The 27,699-nt window shown below is 36.2% G+C and overlaps 1 protein-coding gene across 4 annotated transcripts in view; it reads right to left on the reverse strand.

Moving 5' to 3' along the window:
- SRSF11 (serine and arginine rich splicing factor 11) overlaps positions 1-27,699 on the reverse strand; it is a 35,383-nt gene that overhangs the window by 1,680 nt on the left and 6,004 nt on the right. For 2 of the 4 annotated variants that reach the window (XM_052637024.1, XM_052637023.1), the window contains exons 2-11: positions 27,279-27,412; positions 23,397-23,506; positions 21,567-21,659; positions 20,746-20,795; positions 17,824-17,951; positions 13,975-14,056; positions 6,974-7,105; positions 5,345-5,434; positions 547-642; positions 32-170 (exon numbers count right to left, since the gene is read on the reverse strand). In XM_052637024.1, coding sequence (XP_052492984.1) covers positions 32-170; positions 547-642; positions 5,345-5,434; positions 6,974-7,105; positions 13,975-14,056; positions 17,824-17,951; positions 20,746-20,795; positions 21,567-21,659; positions 23,397-23,506; positions 27,279-27,412 — 1,054 coding nt within the window. Of the gene's footprint in view, positions 1-31; positions 171-546; positions 664-5,344; positions 5,435-6,973; positions 7,106-13,974; positions 14,057-17,823; positions 17,952-20,745; positions 20,796-21,566; positions 21,660-23,396; positions 23,507-27,278; positions 27,413-27,699 lie in introns of all 4 variants that reach the window. The other 2 variants (XM_052637022.1, XM_052637021.1) reach the window with 1 other exon arrangement.

The following is a 27,699-nucleotide window of genomic DNA, read 5'->3' on the forward strand; positions in this document are numbered from 1 at the left end:
AACACCAGAATATATTAGTTTGTAAACATACTTTTACATCTTTATCACTCTCTGATTTTCTTTCCCGTTCCTTTTCCTTATCTTTACTTTTCTTCTTCTTGCTTGTGGATCGCTCTCTTTCATCTCTGCTTCTTTCTTTGTCTTTATCTTTCTTCTTCTCCTTTTTATGTCTAGGATGACAGTAAAATGCTCACAAGATGCTTGAAACAAAGTGCTCAAGAATTTTTGCCATTATTTAAATAGCAATAAGTTTAAATTTGTTTTAGATGGTAAGCTTGATGTTAAGTTCACTGCTATAAGGAGATTAACAAAAATCCAATTTCAAATCACTGGACACAAGCTGTATACAAGTAACACAGGGAAGAAGACTATAACTTGATTACAGGTCTAAAATGCCTAATCATAAACAGTGTTTATTCTAACAATCTCAAGTCATGAAGAGAATGTATCAGCACATTCTTAAGTATTTTAATTCCTGAGAAGGAAGAAAAATCCTAGGACAGTTTCTGAAAAACAGGATAGATCTAATAAAAGATTAATACTTACCTTCTAGGGGATGGTGAACGAGACAATTTTCTTTTGGGAGACCTAGGCTTTTTAGGAGATCTTGTACCACTTCTGCTTCTTCGTCGTCGTCTCTCTCTAGAAGAACAAATGTGCAAACTAGACTTTAAAATACAGTGTTATTCAAAAAATGCAGGCACATCATACCAGATATGTCTACAATGGAACTCCAATAGAAACAGAAAACTCCATTTTCAAATATTGTTTGGAGCTGAAGAAGCAAACGGGTAATAAAAGTCGGCAACTTTTTGGGGGCAAACTGTGCCTTTCCTTTAATGCCCTTAGGAAAGCCCTAATTTCTAGCAATTCTTAAAGACATGATGTCATCAAAACATCAGAAATGTTAAGCTCAAGGAAAAACTGATCAACAAAGGTTCTAATTCAAGTCTGAAGTAAATTATCATTCAAAGAACCAGCTTTAGATTCAGTCAAAGGACAGAACATGTAAAGGATTAATATGTTGTGTTATGGAAGGCAGTTGCTAAATGAAATTCAAAACTACTTCTAAATCATCAGGTAAAACAGAGAACCGAGAACTAGAGTTAATGGTGGTGGTGGTTTAGTTGCCAAGTTATGTCTGACTCTTTTGCAACCCCAAGGACTGTAAACCCACCAGGCTCCTCTATCCATGGGATTTCCCAGGCAAGAATACTGATGTGGGTTGCCATTTCCTTCTCCAGGGGATCTCCCAATCCAGGGATCAAACCCACCTCTCCTGAACTGCAGGCTGATTCTTTACCACTGAGCCATCAGGAAACGGGGATCAAACTGACTTCCTGTTGTCTAGCAAATCATGCCCCTAATCCAATCCCTATTTTGAGCAATTAGCTTTTTAAGATATACCTCCTTCTCTTTAAATTGACTTTTAAAAAATCCTGCTTCTACAATACAAACAGATGGAAAGTTTTGCTGTGTTCTTGGACTGGAAGTACCAATACTGTTAAAATGACTACACCACCCAAGGTAATCTAAAGATTCAATGCAATCCATATCAAAATACCAATGGCACCTCCTGCAGAATTAGAACAATTTTAAAATTTGTATAGAAACAAAAACAACCTGGAATAGCCAAAACAATCTTGACAGAAAGAACCAAGAGCTGGAGGAATCACATTCCCTGGCTTCAGACTATATTACAAAGCTACAGTAATCAAAACAGTACAGTACAGGCACAAAAACAGACACATCAACCAATGAAACAGGTAAGAGTCCAGAAATAAAGGCACACACTTATGGTCAGGAGGCTACAATATACAATGGAGAAAAGACAGCCTCTTCAATAAGTGGTGCTAGAAAAACCAGCTGTGTGTAAAGGAGAGCAATTACAACATTCTTTAATACCATATCCAAAAATGAAGTAGATTAAAGACCTAAGTGTAAGACCAGATACTATAAAACTGGAGGAAAAGAAAAGTCGAACATTCTCTGACATAAATCATAGCAATTTTTTTTTTTTGGATTCATCTCTTAAAGTAAATAAAAGCAAAAAACACAAATGGGACCTAATTAGAGATTTTGCACAGCAAAAGAACCATAAACAAAACAGACAACCTACAGAACTGGAGAAATATTTTCAAACAATTTGACTGATAAGGCATTAATCCCCAAAATATACAAATAGCTCATACAGCTCAGTATCAAACAAACGAACGAATCAAAAATGGGCAGAAGACCCAAACAGGACATTTCACCAAAAAAGACATATGGATGGCCAAAACTGAAGATGCTCAACACTGCTAATTATTAAGAGAAATGCAAATCAAAACTACAATCAGTTATCTATCACCTCACAGTGGTCAGAACAGCCATCATCAAAAAGTGTACAAATAATAAATGCTGGAGAGGGTATAAAGAAAAGGGAACCCTCGTACACTGCTGGTAGAAATGTAACCCCAATATTCACAGTACCATTTCTTAATAATTCTCAAGATAGAGAAGTTCTGTAAGTGTTCACCAACAGAAGAAATGGATAAAGAAAATTGCTACTATTTATACAACAGATTATTTGTAAGCTATAAAAAAGAATGAAATTGTGCCATTTGCAGCAACATGGATGGACACGGAGGGCATTCAAGCGAAATGAAATAAGTCAGACAGACAGACAAATACTGTAGGATATAACTTACACATGTAATCTGAATAACAAAAAAGCAGACTCAAGAGATACAGAGAGAAAACTAGTGGTTACCACTGGGAAGAGGAAAAGGGAGGGGACATTACATGGGTAGAGGATTAAGAGACACAAACTATTAGGTGTAAAATAAGCTACTAGTTTATACTTTACAACACAAGGTATATAGCCAACATTTTATAACAACAATAAACAGAGCATAGTCTTTAAAAATTGTGAATTGCTGTACTGTATAACAACTATACTTAAAAACCCACCTAATGATAAGCAACTATTAAGTTTAAAATAGACTCAAGGATGTCTTATGCAACATGGGGAATATAGTCAATATTCTGTAATAACTGTAAGGGGATAGTAAACTTTAATAAAAAACTGATTAAATGAAAAAAGTATATGATTTAGACACAAATTTAAAAAATTAAGCCCAATATGCTTTGTCTTCATTTCAGCAGCCACATGAAGCTTTAAAGAACAAAAAACCACAAGTTGTCTGTGACCCCTGTCCTGGAAACGTTACACAGAACTTTTCCTTCATCAAATGTTTATTAAGCTTGTCAGGGCTGTATACCTAACACTTTTTCATACTTCTTTGTATAACAAATATTCCATATTCCTCAGAAAAGATGGGCTTTAAAAAGTTATATTTCTGTGACCTATGATAGACTGTATGACAGCTGCAAACATGTTGGTAGGTATTCAATAAAAATGTATAGAATATGCCATAATTTAAGAATGATTCAGGATTTCCCTGGTGGTCCACTGGTTGGGAGTCTGCCTGCCAATGCAAGGAACATGGGTTCAATCCTGGTCTGGGAGAATTCCACATGCCACGGGGCAGCTGAGCCCTTGTGCCACAACGATGGAACTTGAGTTCACATGCCACCGTAACTACTGAAGCCTGTGTGCCCCAGAGCCTGTGCTCTCCAAGATAAGAAGCCCACACAGAGCAACTAGAGTAGCTACTGCTCGCTGGATCCAAGAGAGCCTGTACACAGCAATTTAGACCCAATGCAGCCAAAAATGATTAAGAATGATTAAATAATTAAGCAGAGTAAGGCACTTATGAGCAAGTCCATTAAGTAAAGAAACAAATAATATATGCCTCCAGTTTTTAAGGTAATAGAATACATACTGCACCTCTCATCTTTTATTCCCCTTTGCCGCCTTAGACCTATTTTGGTATTCCTTCAGCACTTATATATGGTTTACTTTCTTTATATATACACAAAATTTTTTTTAAAAAGACAATTTTCAACACCCCGAAGAGACCCCATGTCTTTAGCTATCATACTCCAACCACTAATCTACTTTATAGATTCATCCATTCTGTCCATTTCATATGAATGAAATCATACAATGTATGGTCTGCTGTGACTAGCTTCTGTAACATGGCATGTTTTCATATTGTACTATCATGTACACATTGTACATATAGTATGTACATATTGTACTATCATTACTTTGGTTCCTTTTTACAAATGAATAATAATCTATTGTATGAGTATACAACTTTGTTTACTCGTGTTAAGTGGATATTTGGTTGATTTCTTGGATATGAATAATGCTGCCAAGAACATTCATGTGTAAGTTTTTGTGGAGACATGTTTTTGCTTCTCTTGGGCATATCACTGGGAACAAAACTGCTGTGTTAAAGAGCTCTTTTATTTAATTTCTGTAGGAACTGCCAACCTGTTTTTCCAATGCAGCTGCACAATTTTTCTATGACTGAGTTGTTATATTCTAGGTAGAAGTCCATTATTGGAAACATTTTTCTAGCACTCTGAGGGCTGTCTTTAACAGTGTTCTTTGAAACAAAAACTCTTCAGTTTTTATTATCCTCAAACTTGGCTATTTCTTTGTTGCTTATGACTTTTGTCATATGTAGGGAACCACTGACAAATGCCAGGTTGTGAAGGTTTACTTACATGTTTTTTTCTAAGCGCTTTTTAGTTTTGGCTTTTACGTTTAAGTGTTTTATCCATTTTCTTTTACGTTTAAGTGTTTTATCCATTTTAAGTTAATTTTTGTAGACAGTTTGAGCCCTTAGGTGAATTTAAATAATCAAGATTAAGAAAACAAACACTGTAGTAAAATGTGTAAACAAGATAGGAAGAAAATGGAGTATGGCCAGTTCTTTCTACTATCACATGAATGCCATGTTTAAGTATGAAAAATACATTTTCTGAAAGTTTACAACACTAAATTTTCACCATAGCAGGTTAACTACTCTAAGAATGACACAAACTAGAACTTGCCTTGCCTCCAATTATTTTATCAACAAACCATTACGTAAGGAAAAAAAACTATTTTAAGTATTAACATGTAATAAAATGAATCTAATGTGATAATGCAGTATACTTTAGCCATCAAATGCTTGGGAGAAAAAAAAACTCACGAACAGTTCAAATTAGGATATGAAATGCATAGAGCAAACATAAAAACTGACTTCTGTTGAATTCCATGTTATTGTAAATGAACTCTATACCATAAAGTATTAATTGGAAACTTATTCTTCACTGATTGCCTTTAGAAAACTTCACCATTAAAGTATGTAGTTCTGTACTGGAAAACATTTCATGTTCATAGCCTTATAAGTCTTTGCAAACAAAGTTTCAAAAACAATGCCAAGAATTCATAATGCCACCCTACCTGCTAGCACTTCTGGAACGTCTGGCTGTGCTATAACTTTTTGGTGGCGTTTTGGAACGTTTCTTTTCTTTGTCTTCTTTCTTTTTATCTCTAATAAATGAACAATTTATTAATGTGTTAGAAGATTCAGTTAATAGAAAATATATATATATACAAATTAAAAACAAAAGTACAATGAAATGGAAGTTCATTCTTAAGATATGTTATTCTGATAAAAACTTTTATTCTTTCAAAGCACACACCTGATGTAAACATCTATCATGAATGAAGCCAACCTTCTAACTGTGGCCCTGCTATTATATATTCTGGGCTATTCAATACTATTAGGAAAAAAAATCATAATGGACTGGTACTACAAGCATACCTCAACTCTAAATGGTCCCTTAAGTGGTCCCAGTCATGTTTTTTACAAATTCATATTATACCCCTTTATCAGAAATTTTTCAAAGTACAAATCTGAAAATATTAATTCTCTGCTTATCACTTTGCAATTCCTTCCCATTGACTTCAGGATCAGCTGTAAACTCCCTAGTGTGAACCATAAAGCCTTTTATGTGTCATCTGTCTCAGCTGTCCTGACCTCATTTCCTGGTCCTTTTACACCAACACACTCCGCATTTCAAGAATTCATGCTAACCTTACTGTAAGTATTCTCTACTGGAAATCATGCTCCTGAGTCCACTCAAATCTATCAGAATTTAATACTCAAGTCACCTCTCAATAAATCTCTTCCAACATCCCTAACAATGGCCCTTCCTTGGTAATTACATTAATTTTTCCCCTAGTATAAATAAAGTTCCTCAAGGGAAGGAATGCCTAATTGCTCTTTGTGTAAGAGATGGTTCATTAAGTAAGCTTGTTTGGCTGAATTAAGAGATGACTAGCTCTAAACATGATTAGAAGTCTCATCAGAGGCTGAGTATGCAGTAAAGCTATCACAAAATCCAAGTCCCAAGTTGAGTTATATGCTTACCAAGAATAAATTCTGGGGAAAAAAAAAAATTGTTGTTTTTTGCTGTGATTCTTACTACTTTTAATCACATAATTAAATACATAAATGGGTAAAGAATAAAATATAGGGCTGTTTCTACAAAATTAAGGCAAATATTTTATAAAGAGATAATAGTTTAAATCTAAGCACTTTCAAGTAACAGAGTTCTTGATACTTTTAAAGGTGGTTTAAACAAAAAGAAAGTGATTTTGTATCTATTATTCAAAACTAGGCCTACTAATTTCAAAGGGTTTGGCCCTGTATGAAAAATAAATTATTGAATGAATGTTTAAGTCAAAATACAATGTTAAGGTGTGGATGTTTTGGTTTTTAGCGAATCCTCACTTTAATTCTTTACTGGCCTCCAAATCACGGGATTAGACTCTTAAGTATGGTTCACTGTCAGGAATACAGCTAATTCATACTTAAAAGCTGCTCATGATGAGATATATAAAGAAGAATTAAGAAGGTATGATTGTGTGCCGAAAACTCTGGCATATCAAGAAGTTGCTGGGAACACAAAATTCTTACCAGTGGCTGAATGGAAAAGATGAAATGAAAAAAGGTAGTAGAAACGACTAAGAATTCTTACTACAGAGAAATTTTACTCACTCATTGTTACTAGTTTTCTACTGTACCTGTTTTTTGACGTGCTCCTTGACCTTCTACCCCTCTCTCTGGAATGAGATCTTCTCCGTCTTGGACTTTTGGATCGTCGTCTACTCCTTGACTTAGAATGTGATCGCCTTCTGGATCTGCTTCTTGACCGCCTTATAAAGTAAAAGGAAGCAGACATATGTATATAAACCTAAAAAGACTAGCTCTTCTTCTGATTATTTCATGTAAGTGTAGGACCAAAGATTCAGACATGTTGGCTAGCTATCAGTAACTGAGGGTAATTTCTTGCCATTATTTATTTCACACAACATCTGATATCCCAGAAGTTAGAAAATACCTTTTAACACCTGGAATTCCTCACCTTTTAATCTTTTGTTCAACCTGTCAAACCAATCCTACTTTGCCCACTGCAACTACAACTCCAAACTTAAAATTATTACTAGAAAATGAAGGAAAATAAAAAATGACTCATTTGCATCACTTCATAATTACACAGCATTTTAGAATGTACCTAATTTTATTCCTCACTATTAACAAGTTAAATCCATTTACTACTTATCAAATACTTACTTATGCCCATTACATGCTTTACCAATATTTACTCATTTACTTTCATAATAAACCTAGTAACAGTAAATACTATTATTATTCCCATTTTGGGCTTGCCAGGAGGCTCTAGTGGTAAAGAACTCACCTGCCAAAGCAGGAGGCTTAAGAGGTGGGAAGATCCCTGGAGAATGGGCATAGTAACCCACTTCAGTATTTCAAAAGGAAACCACATACTGTATTGGTTTCTATGATTTCTAATTGCTGTTCTCTGATATACATTCCTCTTCTTTAATTTCCAGTTTAAGAGAAATACAAGTAATGCAGGCCAGATACAGATATATATACAATTCAGTATAAAATGCCCTTTTTACTCTCATGTGTCCTCAATATTGTATGATCATCTCCTTCCTGCCATGTAAGACATGTTTCTCTGTGCTTACTGCATTATCACCTTCACTCCCCATGTTTTCTCTGAAAGGTTAAGTGCAAATAACCTTTTGATGCTGTTATTGATCCTTTTCCCTATTTTAAGAAAAACTGAAAGCAAATGGCAGTTCTTTGCTTAGACCTGGTCATTTAACTTTTAGTGAACCATTCAACCTCTTTCCATGGAAAACTTCAAACACAATTTAAACTTTTTGCTTTCATTATTTTGAGGGTGCTAAAGGATAGACATTTTAGTAATGCAAAAGATTTGTGTTCAAATCTCCCTTTTAAAGTCAGTTAATAAAAGTATTCATTATTTAACCTGAGCCTATTACTTCAGCAAAAAAAAAAAACAAACAGCACCTACATCATAGAATAGTTGTAATTTAAGCAAAATTATAAAATCCAGCTCAGCACCTTAGTGTAGACATATAAATTAAATACTGACTTCTCTTATTGCTGTGCTACCGTAGTGTTGCCATCATTCTCTAGAACAGCTGTTTCGAAACACATTAGGAGTAACGTCTCATCAAATTCAGTAACTATATTTTGTACATTACTTATTTTTGACCATATTTGAAACTAAACAATCCCTCTCAATAACATGTCTATATCCCAGGAAATTTTCACGTAATGCTTACCTACCTTTCTTTAAGCTCCATAAGGATAGCGGTATATATGTCTACCTTATTCACCAACTATATCCTTGAGCAACAACTACTATACTGTATAATGAAAGGTACTACTAATGTATTTTGAGTGAAACACTGACCCTCTAAAATATCAGAACCATCACTTTCTTATGAAGAATTAAAAAAAAGAAATTATGGAAAACCAAAATCGATGCTGTTTGCATTAGCAAGTGTTCATCTTTTGAGAAATCTGGCTTTTAAAAAAATTAAACAATCATTTTAGCAAAACCATGTAACATTTATCTTACCTCTAATGTATAAAAAATGGCTATAAAAAATTATGAATGCATTCTCACATTTCCTTCTAAATTAATATTTTAAAAATCTAATAAGCCAGAAATATTACATCTATCAGTTTACTATAAGGTCCTGGAACAGTTATTTTTCAACAGCACTGCACTGCAGTCACTTCAACATTCAGTTCATATAAACTTTTAAAAATTAGAGAAACATAGAGATTATTCTATATTTTATACAACAAAGCTAGCGGAGGTGATGGAATCCCAGCTGAGATATTTCAAATCATAAAAGATACTGCTGTCAAAGTGCTGCACTCAATATGTGAGCAAATTTGGAAAACTCAGCAATTGTCGGTCACAGGACTGGAAAAGGTCAGTTTTCATTCCAATCCCAAAGAAGGGCAATGTCAAAAAATGTTCATAATAATGTACAACTGTGCTCACTTCACAAGTTAGCAAGGTAATGCTCACAATCCTTCAAGCCAGGCTTCAACAGTACATGAACCAAGGAATTCCAGATGTACAAGCTGGATTTAGAAAAGGCACAGGAACAAGAGATCAAATGGCCAACATCCGTAGGATCATAGAAAAAGCAAAGGAATTTCAGAAAAATTACTAATTCTGCCTCATTGACTACGCTAAAGCCTCTGACTGTATGGATCACAACAAACTGTGGAAAATTCTTAAAGAGATGGGAATACCAGATCACCTTGCTTCCCAAGATACCTGTATGTAGGTCAAGAAAGAACAGTTAGAAATGGACATGGAACAACAGACTGGCTGAAAACTGGGTAAGTAACACATTAAGGCTGTATACTGTCACCCTGCTTATTTAACTTATGTGCAGAGTACTTCATGCTGGGTTAGATGACTCACAAGCTGGAATCAAGATTGCCAGAAGTATCAACAACCTCAGATTCACAGGTGATACCACCCTACCGGCAGAAAGTGAAGAGAAACTAAAGAGCCTCTTGATGAAGGTGCATGAGGAGAGTGAAAAAGCTGGCTTAAAACTCAATAAAACGAAGATCATGGCATCTGGTATCATCACTTCATGGCAAATAGATGGGGAAAATGTGGAAACAGTGGCAGATTTTATTTTCTTGAGCTCCAAAATCACTGTGGACAGTGACTGGAGCCATGAAATTTAAAGGCACTTGTTCCTTGGAAGAAAAGCAATGACAAACCATTGACTTTCTCTGGTGGCTCAGATGGTTAAAAGCATCTGTCTACAATGTGGGAGACCCGGGTTCGATTCCTGGGTCGGGAAGCTTCCCCTGGAGAAGGAAATGGCAACCCATTCCAGTATCCTTGCCTGGAAAATTCCATGGACGGAAGGAGCCTGGTAGGCTACAGTTCATGGGGTCACAAAGAGTCGGACACGACTGTGCAACTTCACTTTCACTTTTTCAGACAGCGTTTTCAAAAGCAGAGACATCACTTCACTGACAAAGTCCGCATAGTCAAAGCTATGGTTTTTACTGTAGACATGTATGCATGTGAGAGTTGGATCATAAAGAAGGTGAAATGTCAAAGAATTAATGCTTTTGAACTGTGGTGCTGGACAAGACTCTTAAGAGTCCCTTGGACTGCACGGAGATCAAACTAGTCAGTCCCAAAGGAAATCAACCCTGAATATTCACTGGAAGGACTGATGCTGGAACTTCAATACTTTTGCCATCTGATGAGAAGAGCTGACTCATTGGAAAAGACCCTGAGGCTGGCAAAGATTGAGGGGAGGACGAGAAAGGGCCGACAGAGGATGAGATGAGATAGATGGTTGGATGGCACCACCGACTCAATGGACAAGTGTCTGAGCAAACTCTGGGAGATAGTGAAGGACAGGGAAAGCTTGTGTGCTGCAATCCATGGGGTCACAGAGAGTTGCATACAACTGAACAATTAAACAACAATTATTATTATTTATTATTAATTATTATTTATATATAAGTAAAAAGCATATTAAAAGTAAGAGTCATTTTATATGTTAAAATACTACAATTTATAATAACTATCTTTCTGCTATGATGTGTTTACTACAAGTGTTCCAAAGGACTTTTCTCTCATGGTCTTAATTAAAATTAATATTTGAAAGCCTTAGCATGTAACTCCTATATACAAAAGATGTTAAGTTCTCCTTTTTAAGTCTAAGTATTAAACAAAGCCATGAAAGCACTTGTACTGCAAAGTTAGTATTCTAAGTTATAGGCACAGCTCAGAGACACCGAGTTTGCTCCCAGACCACTGCAATAAACTGGATATCATAGTAATAGTATGTCACAATGAATCTGTGGTTTCCCAGTACACTACAAGTTATGTTTACACTATAGTATAATCTGTGAAGTATGCAATAGCACTATGGCTAAAAAACACTGTACATACATTAAGGCAACAGGGAACTTCTAAAGGTTCAATGGAACCCTCAGATGTTCTAGATTTGGGTTTTTTGAAAGACAAAATCTTTTAAGCATGAAATGGGCTGGGATGAAGGTGGATGACACACACACACCAGAGAGAACCACCGTGTAACATTCTGCTACAGACTGAAACTTTGCGTCCTCCAAAATTCTCAGAGGAAACCAAATACCCAACATGATAATGTTATGAGGTAGGAGCCTTTGGGGTGATCAGGTTATGAAGACCCAGCTTTCATGAATAGGATGAATGCGTTTATGAATGAAAGACATCTCAAGAAGGGGCTTCTCTGGTAGCGGGCTCAGTGGTAAAGAATTCACCTGCCAATGCAGGACACATGGGTTCCATCCCTGGTCCATGAATATCACACATGCCATGGAGCAGCTAAGCCCATGAGCCATAACTTCTGCGCCTGTGCTCTAGAGACTGGAGCCACTGCTACTGAGCTCATGTGCCATGACTACTGAAGCCTGAGCGTCTAGAGCTTGTGCTCCATAGCAAGAAAAACCACTGCAATGAGAAGCCCACACACCATAACTACAGAGTAGCCCCACTCACCGCAACTAGCTATAAGTCTGCACAGCAATGAAAACCCAGCACACTCAAAAATAAATAAATAAAATTATTAAAATAAAAACAACTCAAGAGATACCCCACCCCTGGTCCATCCTTCTATGTGAGAACACAGTGAAGATATAGCAAACTATCAATATAAATGAGGAAGTAGGTCCTCGCCAGACAGAAAATTTTCTGACACCTTGATCTTGAACTTCCCAGCCTCCAGAACTGTGAGAAGTAAATTTCTATTGTTTTCAAGCCATCCAATCTATGGTATCCTGTTATAGCAGTCAAACGGACTAAGGGACAGTCTAAGAAATGACTTAACAATGCTATGGGAGCTATAAGGTCAATTCCCCCCACCCCACCAGAATCGTAACAAGGTAATACTTCCTTTGCCACTTTGACATTTGCACCAATGGTGCAAAAGCATCTCCTTACTACAAATCAAGACAGTGGCAACTGAACCTGCTATTTACTGTATTTTCATTGGCATTTGTAGTGAAGATTTTGTAGTGAAAATCCTGACCATTTCACCAACATCATCTTTGATAGAGCCAGTAAAAACTTTTAATTTTATTAAATCTAGTTCCGTGAGTGCTATTAAAGTAGTATCATTATTGACTAGAAATGTTAAATCTGGTCCCTTCAGCAACATTCTCTGCAATGAAATAGGCAGTATGCATAAATCATTTCTGATATTTTTAAGTTCAGCGACTGTCAAGGAAGACACTTGTGTGACAAGTGTGAGCTTACCTAATTGCTTTTGCCATGAAACATCTTTACTTGAAAGAACTGACAAACCATTGTTGTTCAGACTTGGGTATCTGGTAGACACTTTCATGAAAAATGAATTATCATTTCAAGGAAAAAAATTTGTTGCCAATAATAAAATCTGAGCTTTCAGAAGAAAATTAAACTTTGGAAAACTTAAACCCACCATTGTGAATCTGACAGCTTCCTAAGATTTTAAAAGGGTTTACTGGTAAGATGTATGGTGATATCACCAAGTCATCTTTTGAGACTGTGTAAAAAAGTGTCAACATTTGAAAACTTGCATAATGCAATCAATCAGTTATTTTCCAAACAATGCATAACTGTACAAAAGAATGCCTGGTGAAGAGATCCACTCAAAGTATAATAAAGATCAACAGATTTTACAAGTTTTGGTATTGTATCAAAGAATACTACTCCCAATTACCCGAATACTACTCCCAATTACCCAGAGTAAGAAATTACTTTTCCCTCTTCTCACGATATATTTGTGTAAAGTCAGATTTTCTATACATATTAACCAAAATATACTACAATAAGCAGAATGCAGAATCCTATACATCTTTTATTTAGCTAAATGTTAAAGAATCTGCAAAGCTGTTAAGATGTAAACTAAGCCATTCTTTTTAATTTTGGGGGGAAAAGCTTTGTTTCAAAGCTAAGTTAATACGAATGGGTTTCAATATTCATTATTATTTCAAACGATGGTTTCAAATTTTACTATGGCCAACAATGATGCTGTAAGCCACATAAACAAAAGCTCATTGGAGCTCTTATATTTTTTATGAGTATAGAGGTCCTAATATCACCAAGATTGAGAGTCACTGGTCTAGAAAGATCCTTACAAATATACACAAGTATGTCATGTGAGAAAGAATACACTGGTCCTTTTACCCTGCAGAGTCTTACTATAGGTAGGATAAAGAATAATAGTTACCATCATGTAGTTTATCCAGTAATACAAAGAGCAATCTCAAAACACGTCATCTGCAAATATTCAAGCTTTAGATGGGTAAGCTAAGGTTGCATAACAACCCTCCATGTTCCAAGTTAGGAGTCTAGTAAAATGTCAGAACTAGAATTCAAGTCAAAAGTTTCAAGGATAGTGTCCTTCCCAAAGTACTAATCATTTCAGTGCTCAAATCCCAGTGGCTTCTTCCTACCTCTAGATTTTTTTGGATTTTAAAATATCTACCATCTTCTCTCTATTTATATACCTGTGAATAGTAATTCACATAATCTACAAATAGCAGTAGTTATCAAAACCACTGTAACCATGAGCTAATTAGGTTAACAGCAGGTGTGACATAGGGAAATTGTCTTTGTCTAAGGAAGAACTTACTACCAAACAGCAATCAACCTAATTACCTGTGCCTAGAAGATGAGGGAGTCCTCCTCCTCCTAGAACGTGATCTTGACCTTGAGTGTCTTCGTTTTTCTTCTTTCTTATCTGGATTAAAATGAAAAGAAATCTGGATTTAGAAATCATTAAGCAGAAAGATTATTTCCATTTAGAAGTTACTGTAAGAGTTTATTACACTAATTTTCAGGTTTACTATATGATCCTTAAATTCAGGTAGCTAAAGGTTTCTGGAGCTAGGAAGTGTCATCCATAAAACAACTCATAAAAATGATCACCTTTCTCATTCTTTACTCTTCAGGTTTCTAAACTATGACTCCTTTCTGTTTGCATGCCTTAGGTTCTCTTTCCCCAAACAGAGCTACAATCTACCCAGATTAACTCTACTCTGTACATGTTCATGGATTAATAAAACCTCCTCAAACTGTACCTAAGTGTAAAATATTTGTATCTATAATAAAAACATAAGATAAACATTTAAAATTCTTGAACCAGCAAAATGTTCCTTTTTAGTCATCACTTAACTCTATGCTTCTTTCCTAGATATGTCTCATTCAATCACTAATTTCTATACTTCTGGGACAGAAACTAAACCAGCTCTCTTTCTAATCTTTGTTCTACTTTTGCATTCATTTTCAACACTGTGTAAGTTCACAGAGCAGAGCAAGAATGATCTGTTACCATTTAGTAGTTTAAAATAACACATAAATTTCTTTAACTAAGGACCGAATGAAGGAGAAATATAGCCATTGCATTCTTCATACATGGACTATCATTCAAAGTGAGAATGCTGGCCCCGCCCCGGCGACTGAGAGTGAAGAATTCATTTGCAGTGCAGGAGCTGCATTCGGTCAGAAAGATCCCCTGGAGCAGGTCATGGCAACCCACTCCACTATTCTTGCCTGGAGAATCCCATGGACAGAGTAGCCTGGTAGCCATAGTCCATAGGTTTACAAGAGTCAGACATGACTGAGGCGACTTAGCCCACATGCACAAAGTGAGAATGAGTTCCTCTTTTACATTTCTATCATTTCATTAATAGAATTCAACTTATTGTGAATATCAAATTAACAAAAATTTGTGCAGCAAACAAAATTTCATAAAGAAGTAAGTCGTTTTCAGTCATTTCAGTTGTTTCCAATGAAAACAGAAATGGTGTTCTTGTTTTGGAGTCACACAGGTCCAGTTATCTATATAAACTGCTTGTTATATGCTGCTGGGTTAATTATCTAATAACTTGGTTAAATGAGATAATACACATAAAGATTTGGTATTAATTTATCCATTATACTTTACAATTATTTGTCTAATACCATATACAATAAAAATCACCCCATTAAGAATTGGAATGAAGAAAATGAATAAAGCATTGTTTATCAAGGGGAAAAAAAAATCAGGACCAAATATCCAAATACATATATGCAGAAAATGGGACAATTCATCTCACCACAAAAAGACAATCTGCAAAGAATGATGTATTTACTTTTCTGTAAACAAATGATGTAAATAGAAGAAACTTTATTAGGCCTTCTTGGTCAAATAAAAGACCATAGATCAGGCTATCCCAACTTCAGTTCAGTCGCTCAGTCATGTCTGACTTTTGCAACCCCATGAACTGTAGCACACCAAGCCTCCCTGTCCATCACCAACTCCCGGAGTTTACCCAAACTCATGTCCACTGAGTCAGTGATGCCATCCAACCATCTCATCCTCTGTTGTCCCCTTTTCCTCCTCCCTTCAATCTTTCCCAACATCAAAGACTTTTCAAATGAGTCAACTCTTCACATGAGGTGGCCAGAGTATTGGAGTTTGGCCAAAGTATTGGAGTTTCAGCTTCAACATCAGTCCTTCCAATGAACATCCAGGACTGATCTCCTTTAGGATGGACTGGCTGGATCTCCTTGCAGTTCAAGGGACTCTCAAGAGTCTTCTCCAACACCACAGTTCAAAAGCATCAATTCTTGATCCCTCAGCTTTCTTTATAGTCCAACTCTCACATCCATACATGACTACTGGAAAAACCACAGCCTTGACTAGATGGACCTCTGTTGGCAAAGTAATATCTTTGCTTTTTAATATGCTGTCTAGGTTGGTCATAACTTTCCTTCCAAAGACTAAGCATCTTTTAATTTCATGGCTGCAATCACCATCTGCAGTGATTTTGGAGCCCCAAAAAATAAAGTCTGTTTCCACAGACTTTAAAGTGTAAAGACACTGTTTCCCCATCTATTTCCAATGAAGTGATGGGACTGGATGCCATGATCTTGGTTTTCTGAATGTTGAGCTTTAAGCCAACTTTTTTGCTCTCCTCTTTCACTTTCACCAACAGGCTCTTTAGTTCTTCTTCACTTTCTACCATAAGGGTGGTGTCATCTGCATATCTGAGGTTATTGTTCTTGCTCCCTGCAATCTTGATTCCAGCTTTTGCTTCCTCTAGCCCAGAGTTTCTCATGATGTATTCTGCATAGAAGTCAAATAAGCAGGGTGACAATATATAGCCTTCATGTACTCCTCTTTCTATTTGGAACCAGTCTGTTGTTCCATGTCCAGTTCTAACTGTTGCTTCTTGATCGGCATACAGATTTCTTAGGAGGCAGGTCAGGTGGTCTGGTATTCCCATCTCTTGAAGAATTTTCCAGTTTATTGTGATCCACACAGTCAAAGGCTTTGGTATAGTCAATAAAGCAGAAATAGATGTTTTTCTGGAACTCTCTTGCTTTTTCCATGATCCAGCAAATGTTGGCAATTTGTTCTCTGGTTCCTCTGCCTTTTCTAAAACCAGCTTGAATATCTGGAAGTTCATGGTTCATGTAATGCTGAAGCTTGGCTTGGAAAATTTTGAGCATTACTTTACTAGCATGTGAGATGAGTGCCAACTGTGCGGTAGTTTGAGCATTCTTTGGCATTGCCTTTCTTTGGGATTGGAATGAAAACAGCTTTTCCAGTCCCGTGGCCACTGCTGAGTTTTCCAAATTTGCTGACATATTGAGTGCAGCACTTTCATAGCATCATCTTTTTGGATTTGAAATAGCTCAACTGGAATTCCATCACCTTGACTAGCTTTGTTTGTAGTGATACTTCCTAAGGCCCACTTGACTTCACATTCCAGGATGTCTGGCTCTAGGTGAGTGATCACACCATCATTATCTGGGTCATAAAGATCTTTTTTGTATAGTTCTTCTGTGTATTCTTGCCACCTCTTCTTAATATCTTCTGCTTCTGTTAGGTCAATACCCATTTCTGTCGTTTATTGAGCCCATCTTTGCATGAAATATATTCCCTTGATATCTCTGATTTTCTTGACGAGATCTCTAGTCTTTCCTATTCTATTGTTTTTCTGTATTTCTTTGCCTTGATCACTGAGGAAAGCTTTCTCATCTCTCCTTGCTATTCTTTGGAACTCCATATTCAAATGGGTGTATCTTTCCTTTTCTCCTTCGCTTTTCACTTCCCTTCTTTTCACAGCTATTTGTAAGGCCTCCTCAGACAGCCACTTTGCTTTTTTGCATTTCTTTTCCACGGGGATGGTCTTGATCCCTGTCTCCTGCACAATGTCACAAACCTGCATCCATAGCTCATCAGGCACTCTATCTATCAGATCTAGTCCCTTAAATTTATTTAGTTCCACTATATAATCATAAGGGATTTGATTTAGGTTATACCTGAACTTAGGCAAACATAAGTGACTAAAAATAACAGTAAACCCCCCCAAATTAAAAACAACCAAAATACCCCACAAAGCATTAGGTAATCCTAGGCACCAATGTTTCAGAATGAACTTTTAGCAAAATATGGGGAAAAAATGACGGAAGTATTATTCAACATATTTCAAACATAATTGCATAAATCTATTTTACCTGGTTCTATAGCAGCAGAAATTAGGGACTGTGCTTCTCGTACTCTCTTCATGGCTTCCTCTATTTCTTTACTAGAGGTATCTGATTTCAGACTTGGTGAAACAAGACCAGCAGCGACATGATTCAATCTGGAATAGAACCAAGAATTGCATTTGACACATTTAAAAACATATTTGTATATCTAATTAAATACACGTTTCCTATCATCATTTTACTAAGATACTCCTTGAAAAAAGTGAGAAGACTCCATGATAACTTTGACAAAATTATAAACAATATAGTAAAATAGTACTATGCAAAATGGCACTCACCATTTTAAAAGACGAAGATATTTCAAATAAGAAAAAAACTAATTTTGCTGAACATCCATGAACTTTTCATATACTTTCTAAGAATCGCTAGTAAATGAGAATATAATAATGCTAGTGATTTTTGATTAACAGAACGTTCCTTCATGTTTTCTACTTCATCCTAATTTTCTTGGGGAAGAGAATTACTTTTTAAGCTTACAGATGACAAACTGAGGCAGAAGCCAATGACATACCAAAGTTATTTATGAAATTCCTGACTGCAAAGGCTAAAGGGTTTAGTCTTTAGCCTTAAGGGTTTATAAAAATGAGAAAAAACTATAGACACCAAGTTGAGGATGATAGTTATTTGTGGGCAGTGTAAAATGTAAACAAGAATGACTATGGGAGGTTTTTTTTATTTTTTAACTCTATTAGTCACATTTTACTTAACAAGCTTCATAGTAGATACATGCTTGGATTTCACTTGGTCATTTTTAGAAAAAATGCCAACAACTACTATAATCAAATGATTCTGTTCTGCCTCCCCCACATGCTCTACTTACTGACAGCGACTTTCACCCAGTTAAAATGAAAATCAGTTCTAATGAGGTGGATGAAACTGGAGCCTATTATACAGAGTGAAGTTAAGTCAGAAAGAAAAACACCAACACAGTATACTAACACATTTATATGGAGTTAGAATGATGGTAATGATGACCCTATATGCGAGACAGCAAAAGAGACACAGATGTATAGAACAGTCCTTTGGACTCTATGGGAGAAGGCAAGGGTGGGATGATTTGAGATAATAGCATTGAAACCTGTTTATCATCATATGTGAAACAGATTGCCAGTCCAGGTTCCATGCATGAGACAGGGTGCTCAGGGCTGGTGCACTGGGATGACTCTGAGAGATGGGATGGGGAGTGAGGTGGTAGGGGAGTTCAGGATGGGGAACACATGTACACACATATCTGTTTCATGTCAATGTATGGCAAAAACCACTACAATATTGTAATTAGCCTCCAATTAAAATAAAAAGAAAAAAAAAGGAAAATTAATTTCGCTCAGATTTAACACACTAAGGTGCTTCCCTTGTGGCTCATTTGGTGAAGAATCCGTCTGCAATGCGGGAGCCCTGGGTTTGATCCCTGGGTTGCGAAGATCCCCTGTAGAAGGAAATGGCTACACATTCCACTATTCTGGCCTGGAGAATTTCATGAACTGTATAGTCCATGGGGTTGCAAAGAGTCCAGTACGACTGAGCGACTTTCACTTAACACACTAAGAAATGACTAATGAAAACATCTCAAGAATCTGCGATATGTCAAGTAGGAATATAAATTGCAGCACAAATAAAAACTTTTCAAAGCACCGAAAGACAGTGACTTTTAGTATGTGATGTATATTACTCTTACTCTAGGCTAGTGCTTCCCTCACTTCTTTAATAAAATGCAGTACTTTAATAGCATCATCTTTTAGGATTTGAAATAACTCAGCTGGAATCCATCACATCCACTAGCCTTGCTCACAGTAATGCTTCCTAAAGCCCACTTGACTTCACATTCCAGGATATGGGACACAAGGTAAGTGATCACATCATCATTTTTATTCATGTCCTTAAAACCTTTACTGTACAGTTCACTTGTGTATTTTTGCCACCTCTTCTTAGTATCTTATGCTTATGTCCTTGCCTTTTCTGTCCTTTATTGTGCCGATCTTTGCATGAAATAATCCCTTAGTATCTCCAACTTTCCTGAAGCAATCTCTAGTCTTTCCCATTGTATTGTTCTCCTCTATTTCTTTGCACTGTTCACTTAGGAAGGCTTTCTTATGTCTAAGTAATCTTTGGAATTCTGCACTATCTTTTCTTTTCTCCTTTGACTTTCACTTATCTTCTCAGCTATTTTGTAAGGCGTCCTCAGACAACCCTTTTGCCTTGCAGCATTTTTTTCGTAGATGGTTTTGGTCACTCTGGTTTAAGCTATTGACAATGATCTTCAAAGATTAAAAATTACACCAAAACAAAACACTTTATAGATGGGCATACTTCTGGATTTTTCTTTCTAGAAAACAGGATTATGTATTGCATGCCAGTGGTCATGTATTGATGTGAGAGTTGGACTGTGAAAGAAGCTGAGCACCAAAGAATTGATGCTTTTGAACTGTGGTGTTGGAGAAGACTCTTGAGAGCTCCTTGGACTGCAAGGAGATCCAACCAGTCCATTCTAAAGGAGATCAGTCCTGGGTGTTCATTGGAAGGACTGATGCTGAAGCTGAAACTCTAATACTTTGGCCACCTCAGGCGAAGAGTTGACTCATTGGAAAAGACCCTGATGCTGGGAGGGATTAGGGGCAGGAGGAAAAGGGGACAACAGAGGATGAGATGGCTGGATGGCATCACCGACTGGATGGACCTGAGTTTGAGTGAACTCCGGGAGTTAGTGATGGACAGGGAAGCCTGGCGTGCTGCGATTCATGGGGTCGCAAAGAGTTGGATATGACGGAGCGACTGAACTGAACTGATTGCACGCTGTGAGATCAATTTCTTTTAGCTATCAAAAAGTAAGTGCTATCTGTAGACACTGACATATTTCTATCATCAATGGAAACAAAGGAAAAAAGTTCTTACTTCGGATCAACAGTACTCATAAGTTTCAGCAACTGATCTGCAGCAAGAGACTGGAAAATAAAAATATTAAAAATGAGAACACAGAATAGTAAATGATTACAATTTTAATTTTTTTTAGTATGTTGAAATGACCTAGAACAATTTGGCAAACCTATAGAAGCTAACATATCCCAAGCACCACAATGACTAACAGAAATATAATGCCAGGCAAACACGTCACAGTAAATTTTCTAGCTGCAAAAAAATAAACAGATGACAATAGTGACTACAGTGCTGGATATCGAGAGCTGCTCTATCAAGTTAAATACAAAGATGATGTAGCTAAACAGTCCAGATTTTATAGACTAGTTCCTGCTTATTTAAAGATTTCCTGAGGATAAGTAACATTTTAAGGAAACATGTAAAACAAAAATCAAAGTGCTCAGTCAGTATAATAATCAAAAGTTTCATAAAGAACTTCATAAAAGTTAATCTAAATTGCAATGAGGGAAAACAAAAATTTCCAAGTGAGTAAATGACAAGAGGACAAATTATGAACACATTCCTATCGTTTCATGACTTGTATTCTGACTTTGCAACATTGATATGGTAGTGGTTTCCTATGAAACTTATCTTTACTTTGAACATCATAAAATGAGAAATTCTTTGATGGGCAAGGGGCTAATGCAGTGACCTTTTAAATCTCTCATTAACAAGTTTACATAAGAAAAAATTCACTACAATATAACGGTTATCTCCTGCTGTTGAAATGCAAACTAAAATCTAATGAAGCAAATTCTTAAATTACGAAAGAAGCTCAGAGTTCAAGGATATTAAATTACCTGTGAGTTCAAGTTTGCTCCAGGAAGCCCAAGTGCAGCAAGGGCAGGATCAAGGGTAGGAGCTCCCAAAGCAGCCAATGGAACAGCGCCAATCTGTGAAATTTCAAATTCTATTTATTTAAAATTTTGTTTCTATGTCTCATACTGCCAGGCTGGCAGAGTATATCAACGTTTTTTTTCCTCTAAAGGGTCGGATGACTACTAGTTGAAGTCTATAAACTGTGGGATCTCCTCCCCCCAACTAAGTGTGTATATCTTAAGTTTATTCCTTAGGGCTTCCCTGGTGGCTCACACGGTAAAGAATCTGCCTGCAATGTGGGAGAGCCGGGTTCCATCCCTGGGGTGGGTTGATCCCCTGGAGAAGGGAATGGCAACCCACTCCAATATTCCTGCCTAGAGAATCCCATGGACAGAGGAGCCTGGTGGACTACAGTCCACGAGGTCACAAAGGATCTGACATGACTTAGCAACTCTTACTTACATTTCTTACCACAGCAGTAGTGGCTCTTTCTATACCTGAGTTATATATATTCATTAAGAGTTCTCTAGTAATTTCCTGTTGTATGTTAGTCTCTCAGTCGTGCCTGACTCTTTGCAACCCCATGGACTGTAACCCACCAGGCTCCTCTGTCCATGGGATTCTCCAGATAAGAACAGTGAAATGGGTAGCCATTCCCTTCTCCAGGGGATCATCCCGAGGTCTCCTGCGTTGCAGGAGGATTCTCTACTTTCTGAACCACCAGGAAGTCCTCATAATTAGTTAATTTAATGCACACAAACAATGCAAAATCTTATAACTTTGCAGGCAGTTTGAGCCTCTTCACAAGCACTGTCCTTGAAGTTCTCCTAGTTTCATTATTACTTATGAAGTATAGGCAGCAAACATACTGTAATTTAACCAATCACTGAGTTAAAATCCTGTTCATACAGTTGATCCTTGAGCAACATGGGGGCTAGGAGTGCAACTCTTCATGTAGTCGACCTGTAACTTCAGTCAGCTCTCCATTATCGACTGGCCCACATTTCGAGTCAACCAATCTTGGGTGTGTAGTACTATAATACGTATTCAAAGTGAAAGCGTTAGTCGCTCAGTTGTGTCCGACTCTCTGCAACCTCATGGACTATAGCCCACTTCGCTCCTCTGTCCATGGAATTCTCCAGGCACGAATACTGGAGTGGAGTGGGTAGCCATTCCCTTCTCCAGGGGATCTTCCCGACCTAGTAATCAAACCTGGATCTCCGACATCGCAGGTAAATTCTTTACTGTCTGAGCCACCAGGAAAGCCATGTAGTAGTTAAAAAGAAATCCTCATATAAACGGAGCAAACAGTTCAAACTCATGTTGTTCAAAGATTAACTATTATAAAATTGGCTTATTATACAATTTTATACATCAAAGGTATCTATGAATTACCCAGATCTTCAAATTCATCTTCACATTATCTACTTAATGTAAACCCCAAGAGCAAAAGATAAAAGGGTATGGGGAAAGAAAAAAAAATGTCTTAACTTCACACCTTAATTTTCTCAGTTCAGATCAACATACTAAACAACATCTGCAACAGAAATATGCCTCATGACTTATGGGCTATTTTGAGAGTCAGTGACAAAATGATAAGATATATATTATTTTTGAGAATGTCCTTAAAATGTAAACTACCACTTTAATACTTATGATTATAATACAACAGCATTTTACAATACTCTGACCATGTGACAATAGTCTGTGAAGTGGAATCATACAGGACTCAAAAAAGGCACAAATACATTCAGATTTATCCACCATTCTGTGTTCCTTTCCATGCTTTAAGAATTCAATAGAACTAATACCTGGGTAAGTGGGTTAGGAGTAGGCAGGAGTCCACCACCAGGCAGAAGACCTGCCACTGCATTAGCTGGTGCCAACAGAGACAAAGCCTTAGTCTCATCAGGAATAACTCCTGCAGAGAAACACCCATGCATTAGAACACACTCTTCTGCAAGACAGAAAACACACAAAAACACCCAGAAAATGTCTCCCTGATACACCACCTGAGTTTGTTGAAAGTACTTATGTTCGCTAAAATATAAAGCTTGATTTCTATGATTATTTATCATTAATTTTATGTCAGAATGAAACTTCAATGTGTGAAAATTTGTTTCCTTTTTCTCTACAAATGGTTAAGTTTCTAGAGTAAAAAAAAAATAGCACAATACACACTACTTTTTTGTTAACACTGCCAAGATTTCATCACCTGTACTCGATTTTTAAGTCATGAACCAAACGTAAGCAAGCACAGTCGGTTCTCCAGGGGTGTGCTCTCAACTTTCAAAAGCTGTTTTATGAACAACGACTCGTGTCGGCTGCTTCACTATAAAGCACACAGAAAAATCAAGATACACAAGACAAAAAAAGTTTGATTTAGGGGTTAATAATATGGTACAGTTACTATGATTTTCTTTTACACCTACCATACAATTTTGTAAAAATTAAGAGAAAAAAGTATGTAAAGGAAATATTCTGTTGAATCAAGAGTAGGGCTTTTGCTGACTCATGAAAATGAATATGAATGTTTCTGACGGTCTCTGAATACACACAGGATGTGTGTGGGAGTGAGTGAGAGGGAAAGAGAAAGAGAAAAAGTAAAACATGGCACATTCCTTACCTGTACAGTAAAATGCTTTATGTTCCAATATGTGCCATGCTAACCATACCAAAAAATGCTGCTATATAGTGTCAGTTCAAAAGCTAACTTAGCCAAACTCCTAAAGCCAAAAACAACATGTATGTCTTGTTTTTAAAGCCTAATCTGTGTATTCAGATAAAATCTAAGGGTCCTGAGACAAATATTTATGTAGACAATTTAAATTCTATCCAACAGCAAAAGCCCTATACAGATGGATTAATCTGTTAATGTGCCCAAGCCCCCAAAATGAGAGTTCAATAATACAATTAAACTACATATTTGCAAATACCAGTAGTATTTCTGTAATACATATTAAGAAACTGCATCTCATCATAAAACATACAATATGTACAGGGCACTTAAGAGAAACTGGATAAGCTGCAGAAGAAAACTGTTGGGTGGTATTTTCAGCAGGGCCTGGTATATAGTTCAGGCTGAACCAGGGAAAAGAACTGTAAAACACAACAACAAAAAAGAAAAACCACTGTTAAATAAAGGTAATGGTTCCTTCCACCTAAACTGAGAAGTGCCGATAATATAAAACAAATGTATACTACACAGCACTGTTATCTTGCTTGTGTCAGAGCTGTCATCAATTTAGATACCAAGAGTTATGGAGGGGGGGAGAAGGGAGAAGATTTAGATATAGGGCATTAATGCATCATTATTAACAAACCTACAAAGATTATGGGATAATTTTGCATGCAAAATTATGTCTCAAGAGGATAATATTAAGTATCAACATCTTGCTAAAATTAGTGCATTTGCAACATTTCTGGCAAACTAAAATCCTCTTGAATTTATTGTGAGACACCGGATAGAAGATCTGCATCCATTAAAAAAAAAGTCATGCATCTGATCCTCTGATTAAAAAAAGACTATTTAAAAATAAAACTACAATTTAAAAATAGCAATGAGGCCCCTCACCAGTTAATTTTCATGCGTCAAGAGTATTTTTTTTACTGCTGCTTTGATAGAACCATGAAATACTGCATGAATGTGTAGAAACGAAAGAAAAAGAAACAGACAAAAGAAACAAACATTAACCAAGGAACCTAAATAGTCCCCAAATCCATTATTATTAAGAGTTCCTTCCAAATTCAGCTATCTCAGTTTTATTGGTTAAACACTATTCCTTACCGTAGACTGTGTCTATTGCTCTAAAACACTGACCGAGAAGCAACGGCATAATTTAAGAGCTAAAACCAGGGTGAATAGTGACAGAAGGGTTGAGTACATCAGTTATTTAGTGGCGGCAACATTAATACAGCATACCATACCAGTAATTACCAGTAATATACTAATAGATTCTGTAACTAAATAGTTCTGTAATTCTAATCATGTACTCCCTAAATATTTGTTTCAAAACAAATGAAAAAAAATTACTATGGTCTAAAAATATTTATGAAATCTTGTTATATGATATACTGTATTATGTTCAGGGCTTGGGAACTATGACATAATATTTGGCCAAAAAGAATTTTTAAAATTATAAGGCTAACTAGTATTTTGCAAATTACTCACATGATTTGACCCTTGTTCCAAAAGCTATATTCTACATTTACTTATCCTACATTTGAATTCTGTAAATTTTCTCTTGATGGTAAGTCATCCTACAACAGGCACACTGACAGAAATTGCTTAATCAAAACACACTCACAAGTTTAACACTACATATATATATATATATACACACACTTTAAAACCTTAAAACTGGGCTCATACACTTTAATAGCATGGAGACAGATTTACTGTTTTATAGCATGCCTTAATTTATCCATGAATGCCATTTAATTTCTTTAGAAAACCACAGAGGAAATTTTTCTAAGTTTTAAGGACGAGACATTTCACAATTTTTACAAGGAATGGTTTTAAATGTTCACATCAGTATTCAAAGATAGCAACTAAAGTTAACAGTATCTAGATTCTGCTTCCACTGACCAGTTCACTAAGGAAAGGGGAAAGCATTTATACCCTGGTCAGCATATGTTAATAAAATCCAGTAATTTTAACATATTTCAGTGATTTCTTTCACTAAATTTATAGTTACCAAAAAGCAAATAAAGTAGCAGTACACTGGGAACAAGCTAAGTAAAAAGTATGTCTTAGAAAATTTCACAAAGTGGAATAAAGATAGTGTTGTCTTGTCACAGTGGCTTTTTAAGATCCAAAAACCCTGCTCATTATTTTTCTGCCAAATTACTTTAACAGCCTAAAATGTAAAAAGAGAGAAAATGTAGTTAACAAATGGTTACACCAGGAAAACACTTGGGGGACTTGAGTGCTTGCTGGCCTTTAGTTAATGTCTAGAATCCCCTGTAGCTGCAGAGGACCCACTGTTTTTCAGTCATCTGGAAGAGTTTTGCATTTGCCTTCTCCACTACAAAAATCACACACACAAATAACAGAGAGAAGAATTTATTATTTAGAGATATTCTAGAAAATATAGCAAGAATGAACAAGAAAATCTGGCATAAAACAAAACACCCAGTGCCCATTTGGCACCTAAGCTATAGGAAATATTGAACTTCATAAAAACCAAAACCATTGCGACCCTTGGTATACTGAAATTCAATGGGGGATATATTTTTTAAAGTTATTGGTAAGAAGAATCACTAAATCACTATGGAAATAAAACCAACCTGGTCACATTTATTCAAAATAGAAACATCATCATGCATTTATTTGAAGGTTTCTGTGTAAATGTTCATGAAGTGAACCATTCACCTTCAGGACTTTTATATAAAACAATATTAAATTAACTAAGTAGATGTATCTTAAGGAATTACGATTAGGGAAGTGGTTTTAATGAATTTAAAATGTTTTAAAGTAATGCAAAAGGTTAAATATCTTATAAAAACAAATCAGATTTTGAACTTTAAGTTAGGAAGCCTTCATGTAAAAACTATGGACCACAGTATAACAAGGGTTTCAAAATGTTAATAGCTTAGATTTTTTAACATGCTACTAATGCTCACTCTAAAACTACACTGAGGTAGATGGTCATCATAGGATGCCCACATAGGTAGTTAAACAAAGCACAAACCTTCTGCATATGGTACGACTATCAAAGCTCTGTCAACGAATACAGTGTTTGTCAGATGCTGTGCCACAACTGCTGAGTCCGGATCATGGAACTTAACAAAGCAGACTCGGGAGGAGACTGGTAAAGGCGAATCACTAAAAAATACACAGATAACATAAAGAAGAGGAAATTATAAGCAAAAACACAAATGAATGACTCACAAATACTTGCATTCAAAAGTATAAGAGGCAGACAAATACATAACTGCACACATATTAACCAGTTCAAAAATACATGGTCTTTTTCAATCAAGTACTATCCACAGAACTGACTATAGAAAATTACACCCAGAACAATCACTGTTTAAATTCATAATGCATCAAGTTAAAAACAGTTTGAAACCAGTCTCAGAGTCTGAACAGATCACAAAAATGTCAACATT

The sequence above is a fragment of the Budorcas taxicolor genome, chromosome 3 (assembly GCF_023091745.1).
Source record: "Budorcas taxicolor isolate Tak-1 chromosome 3, Takin1.1, whole genome shotgun sequence".
NCBI lineage: Eukaryota > Metazoa > Chordata > Mammalia > Artiodactyla > Bovidae > Budorcas > Budorcas taxicolor.